The sequence below is a fragment of the Sesamum indicum genome, linkage group LG15 (genome assembly GCF_000512975.1).
Source record: "Sesamum indicum cultivar Zhongzhi No. 13 linkage group LG15, S_indicum_v1.0, whole genome shotgun sequence".
NCBI classification, from domain to species: domain Eukaryota; kingdom Viridiplantae; phylum Streptophyta; class Magnoliopsida; order Lamiales; family Pedaliaceae; genus Sesamum; species Sesamum indicum.
This window is the reverse complement of record NC_026159.1, coordinates 4,273,603-4,280,488: the sequence shown is the minus strand read 5'-3', so window position 1 is coordinate 4,280,488 and position 6,886 is coordinate 4,273,603. Positions and strand designations below refer to the sequence as shown.

Genomic DNA, 6,886 nt, shown 5'->3' with positions numbered 1-6,886 from the left:
CACACACACACACACACCACACACACACGCACATATCCCACGCACACACACACACCACACACACATACACGCATACACCACACACACACACACATATCCCACGCACACGCACACACACATATCCCACGCACACACACACTCACACACCACACACACACACACTACACACACATACACGCACACACCACACACATACACACCCCACACACACACACACATATCCCACACGCACACACACACCACGCACACACACACACACCCCACACATACACACACACACACACAGCCACACACACATACATGCACACACCACACACACATACCCCACACACACACACACAGCCCACACACACACAGCCACACACACACACTCACACACCACACACACACACACACCAAACCCACACACCCACACACACTTACACGCACACACTACACACACACACACCAAACCCACACATACACGCACACACTACACACACACACACACACACACACTCACACACCACACACACACACACACACATCCTACACACACACACCACAGCCCACACACACACACACCCCCATTAATAAGCATAAAATTTGGCAAAACCAAGGTGACATCCTACACGAGAAAAAGAATTGTGTAGACAGAAATGAAGACTTAGAAATTGAAGTACAACGAAAAATTTAACAAGAACCAGATGGCAAAGAAAAACAAAAATGAAATAGAAAAGTACCTTCAACATAATCCAACTACCCATACTGCTCAAAAGGAACAGGAGATCAGAAAGTAAACCAAACTCTAAAATGCTCTCAATACATGGGATGGTTAACAGAAAGCAATTAGAACTGAATTAGCTTTATATTTATTAAGGCATTTCAGCAAAAGTCGAAGCTATAGGAAACATAAATCACACAAGACGCCTCAACCTTTAACAAAGTTAACATAAAAACTTGTAATGGATTTTGATTACTTCATGAAACTTACCTCTCTTCCAAAAAGTTAAAACTAGTGTCTTCTTCCAGTAAAGGAATCATTCACTTTCTAAAGAAGAGCCACAAGAACAGCTGTGTCATTTATCAAGCAACACCACAGATTCAACAACTTATAGACCTAATATCCTGATTTCTGCAATGCCGAAAACACATTACTAGGAAACTGTTACCACTCAAATATGTATTAAACTGCCCACAAGTACCTGAAGCCAAAAAATAACAGAAACTTAGGCAGGTGAATGATTAGTTCTTTATCATATAAACAGTAAGCCACGTGTAAGCACAAGCATGAGTCAAGCATCAGCTACAGCATATATAACTGATTAATTTTTCCTGAGGAAAATGACCACTCTCCCTCTTCCATGCGAGTACCCAAAAATTAAGGTGATGCTACAGATTCTACAATTTGATTCAAGGGTGAAAATAATAAAGACCGCTATTAGCAGGAAAGAAATTGAAATGACTAAACACACCGAACTCAAGGTTCAAAACTACAACATTTTGTAGTGGTCGCTGGCAACCAATTCAAGAATTGGTTAGCAGATCATAAACACCCAAGGCATTTATCAGATTTTATCAATCCTCCACTCATTTTCTCTCACTATATCCACATTGGGAGGCCCTGAAATGGCTCCTTAGATACCTTCGTGGTTCTATTGATATCGGTATCACTTTCTCTAAATTTTCCGATAATATTCAATTGATTGGCTATGTGGATTCAAATTATGCTAACGATAGGGATAGTAGAAAGTCTACGACATCTTACATATTTTCTTTATGTGGTTCATGTATCAATTGGAAGTCTCAATTACAACATATAGTTGTGTTATCCACAACTGAAGCTGAATACATAGCTACCAATGAAGCTTTTAAAGAGGCTATATGGTTGGAAGGTTTGATTAAAGAAATTAGTTTTTTTATAAACAAAATACTATATTTTCTTATAGTCAGTCTTCTATACAATTATGCAAAAACCCTGTGTTTCATGATAAGACTAAGCATATAGATGTTAGGTATCATTTTATTCGTGATATTGTTGTCAAATAACTTATCAAACTCGAAAAAATCAAAACTGATAATAACTCAGCTGATATGGGTACTAAATGCCTACCTGCAGAAAAGTTCTTTATATGTCTAAAAATTCTAAATCTTGTTCCCACTGATTACTGTTGGAATTTAGTCTTTTGTTGTTGCAGGTACGCATAGAGGACGATAAGGCAATGATGAGAAAACCAGATCCAGTGTAACGCTCCGGATCCTGCTCCTTTTAATAAGGACTTGGTCCAAGGTAGAGCACGTTGTGAAATGTGGCCCAAATATCTTATTAAAAGGCACAGAACTCGACCCATTGGACGGCCTATCCACCCACCTTGACCCGACCCAGTTCAGGTTCATACTACTTAACAGAATCCTAAATCTATTTCTCACGTCTCTCTTCTCTCTTATCTCTGCGGCGAACTCCATCTCTCTCTCTAGTTCCCCTGTTCCTTAAATCTCTGAGATATAATTTCTGGTAAGCATGGAGACTTGCCATCCTTTCCTCTATAAAAAGCCTTGACCCCTTTTGGTTGAGATATAGAATACATACTGATCTTGCTCCTCCTTAGCAAAGCAGCTCTGTGCGAAAATCTTTTTTTTGGTCTAGTGACCGTGAGTTAGTGTGATCTCAGTGATCGGAACCTCGGTGGTGTTCTTTCTTAGGTGGAGCAACCGTGGGTCGTGGTGATCGTAAAACTCGATGCTTCGTGACCGAGTTCTACTGGATCTAGCAGATCTGAGCCTATCTTCAATATATATTGAGTTTGTTCAATTTTTGATTTTTCATTATATTTATTCTTTGTGATATCTGTAATAAGTAATTGTATCTAAGGAGTTTTATACTCCACGCCGCTGTAATAGTCGAATAGGGTTCTCTAAATTCGAGGTTACAACTCTACAATTATTTTCAAACTTAGATTATACATTATATTAATATCAATAAATAGATAAATATATTGATTCAATTAATAAATTTATATATAGTACAATAAATTCACATTAGTTTAGATAAATACACATTACAATAAATTTAAATAAGTATTTGATGGGTATACACATGTTACCCCTGCAAAAAGACCGAATTACCCTTCATTAAGGGCATTACAGTCATTTCGCGATCAGGATCTGCACCTTTTGTAATGGGCGGGTCGGGTCCTCGCACAGACTGATTGAAGACCCAGACAATGGCAGTCGCTCGATCAGAACGGGAGCCGGTAGGATAAGGCCACGTGGCCCAGTACTTGATGTCCAATTGTGCTCTATAAATAGACCCCGATACGCCATAAATGAGGTAACTGATGTGCATTAATTGAGCTCGAACTCTTAGATCGAATACATTTCTCTCGATCAACCTAACTTGAGCGTCGGAGGGTCATTGTCGGGGACGTGCCCGACGAGCTCACGGATCGTGGTTTATTCTTAGGGAACCCAAAATCTGATCTAGGAAGAGTTAGACCGTCTGCAGTGAGATCGTCTTAGGAAATCGCTAATTTTGGTGGGACTTGAGCCCATTATCTTCGACTTATTTTTAGAGTCTTAACTTTAACCTTTAAACCAAATCATCACTGGTATGAGAAAGTTATTCTAAAAACTACAAATAGTCGCGTCATTATATCGACAAAAACAGTTATGTATTTTTCTCTGTTCTTGTCGGATTCACTTAAATAATTTGACTTGAATTAAAAGAAAAATAGTTTTGTTTCTTTTTTTGGTGTAGTGTCTACCGAAACGTATACAGGCAGTATTTAAGATTCAGTTATTGTAAAATTAGTACGAATTGGAACATACATGCACGTAGTGATGATGATTGAGCAGTATGGAGTGAATTGAGGTACATGATCTAACAAATTACTATAAATAGTAAGTAGTTTCTAATTACTAACAGACACGGTCTATATACGTTTAATGTTGAATCCTAGTATATGTTTTAGGTTATTAGGCTATGTAAAAGAGAAAGACTCCAGAACAGGAAACCAGCCACCGTAAATTGGGGCCTTTGCTAAAAATAGGCACAAATGTAACACCCGTATCCATCACACTCACAACTCAATCCACTATCAGTTCTCATCTTGCTAACTAACTTACAAAATAATTCTTGTGTTTGAAATTTCTATGGCAGATTGATATCACGTCGGGATAGAAATCAAACTGGGTCTCGTCCTGGATCCGGCCCGTTTGACAGGTTTTGGACTTTGATACATGAGTTTGGGCCCAAAAATTCAGCTGGGTTCGGGATATGTCGCTTAATACATATTTTTAGTGTTCGTTTATTTAATTGAACACAAATTGGGCAAGACGGGTTGTAATATTCTACCAGTTGTCTTTCAACAAATACTAACGCGTAGCACGACAAAAATGAAGCTGTTAGAGGATTAGAGGTGTTCTATTGGATACTGCAAAAAACCGTCTGTCTTTATCGTACTCATGGTGGAAGCCAAAAGAGGTTGGTGAGTTAAGGAGAGCATATATTGCAGGTGAGGCACATAGTGGGATTCGGGATACTCGTCTGTTTGGTTGTGAAAATTGCTTGCAACATTCTTTGTATAATTCGACAGATCGGCGGCACATCTGAAAACAATGAAATTTGGCATAATTCGTCAGTTTTCAAAATGGCAGTTTTATGTAAAAAAAGTAAACAAAATTTGGTTGTAGAAGAGTGGTCTTAGAGAGAAAAACAACTTGTCATTAGATATGCATAGTCGGTGTAAAAGTTGGTTTCAGTTTTGACAGGGAACAAATGAATAAAATCAGACAAGAAACCCTTGTCTTTGCTAGATTCAAGCACACGTTTTGGTTGTCCTACTACCCTTAAAATATTGAAGGAGGACTGCTTCAAATTTGGCATTCTAGCCACTTCGCAGCCCTCAATTTACACAAAACAGACATTACTTTACGTGTATACTATCAATACTCCAACCTTAAATAAATCAATGCTTCATGACCCATGCATATATATATCCACCATAATTCTGAAAAAGTCCACTGATACATACCATAATTGCTTCTGCCCTCTTTTTCAACATTCTCTGCAGTATGGGCTCATTCCTTGGTCCCCAACCTCAACAAAATGTCCACTCCCACACCTCAACTTACTATTACATCAAATTCCTCATTTAATAATTCTTTTTTTTATTCGTATTCTATTCAGCTAAAAATTTAAGCTAATTATGTTATTAGTATATTAAACTTATCTTGCGATCAATATTAATATTATTGATTTAATATGATGAAATCTCATTTGAGCAAAACATTTCTTAATTCAGTATTACTATCTTAAAATAATCCAATAAAACAAAGTACAAAAAGAAAAAAGCTTAGTTTAATCCAAAGGAGAGATTTAGTCAGCATTGAGCGACAGTACATATAAGTTGTAGCATTGATTTGGATGAAGATTGATATGCTTCATCATCACTCTCCCAACCATCTTTAAGGTTGGTTTTTTCCACTTATTTTTCTTCCTTACAGAAACCAAACTTGTCACAACCTAGTTTTAGCAATTTTTCTCTTATTCCAGAAATAAAGAAATGGGCTCCAAAAGGGTCATCCGCAGCGAGAGCAAATTCATCAGATACATGAAAGGCCCGATCCGGGTTCTGGCCCGAGTCCGGGATCTGTACGTGCAGAGCATGATGGGTTGCGGCGGCCACGTCAACTACGGCAACGCCATGGGCTGCCCAACCCCACAAATCCCGAGGCTGCCCAAAAGCTTCAGCTCATCACACATAAATTACAAAACTGCAGAAGAGGAGTTGAGGGAGCTGATAAGGCTCGCCTCCACCCGCAACCTCACGGGGAAAATCGAGGCGGAGCTCCTCCGCTCGAAAAGGCCGCCGTCCCACGGAGTGACACGCAGCCACACGGTTGCCTTTGGGAGGATCGACGAAGACAGGGCCGTTGAATTTGGAGATGAGGAAGACGTGGGGTTGCTGGGCGGGGGAGCCTATCCGAGGAGCAGAAGTTACGCTGTTTTGAGAAGAAGTAAGGTAGCGTGAGTTCACGATTTGGAGACAACTGAAACAGTCAAACAATACAAGAATTTGAACGGGCGTGAGTTCGTCATTGTTGACTGTATCTTGGCTTGATTCACATGTTATAGTTTTATCCAGGGGTATCATGATATAGGTTGGTTGTCTGAGTTTTATTCAGTTCACATTCATAGTTTATACGAGTTTTGAAGAATGGGGAAGAAAGTATATGTATATAGGGATTGATTGTTTTGCATCAGACACATCATAACTAATGAACTTAGTTCATAGTTTGGTAATGATTGTAATAAATTATAATGCTAATTAATGTAATGTAAGAGATGGCTTGTTTAGTCTTAGACTTGGGCAATCTTAAATTTACATTACTTATGAATGAATTTTCGACTTTGATCATCATTTGCGTTTCTTGATATATAGGCTAACAACAATTCCACAATATTGCACACGAATAAAGACTTTGTATCGACTTAGTGTCTTGATTTGGTAATAATTTATCATTGTTATAATTAAATCGAATTTAATTTTTATGCAAAATGGCGGATATAAGAATACAAAATGAAATAATATAAAACACTTATTGATTATCGTGAAATTTATATATATATTTGTATTGTTTGACATAATGATGATGTTTGGCGACTAATAATATACATAAATGTTGGGCTAAATTATGTAAGCATGCTGGTTTTAGCAAAAATACAAGCCATGTATAAATTTGTAGACTTAGGACGGTAAGAATCAACATATTAGTGTTAAGAAACTTTATATATATATAGTGGTAATCATCAGACAAGATCAGTACGTACCATAAAGATGATTATAATGTTATATCAATTTTTCATGCGGTTTCATCTGATAATTGATTAGTGGCATATTACTTA

At 37.9% G+C, this 6,886-nt stretch overlaps 1 protein-coding gene across 1 annotated transcript; it reads left to right on the top strand.

The window, feature by feature from the left end:
* Positions 5,297 to 6,382, top strand: LOC105177838. The gene has a single exon (XM_011101099.2). The coding sequence runs from the start codon at positions 5,544 to 5,546 to the stop codon at positions 6,009 to 6,011; it is 468 nt and encodes a 155-aa protein (XP_011099401.1). The 5' UTR covers positions 5,297 to 5,543; the 3' UTR covers positions 6,012 to 6,382.

Excerpts from the sequence above, each read along its gene's own strand:
- LOC105177838 (XM_011101099.2), top strand. The coding sequence starts at position 5,544 with ATGGGCTCCAAAAGGGTCATCCGCAGCGAGAGCAAATTCATCAGATAC.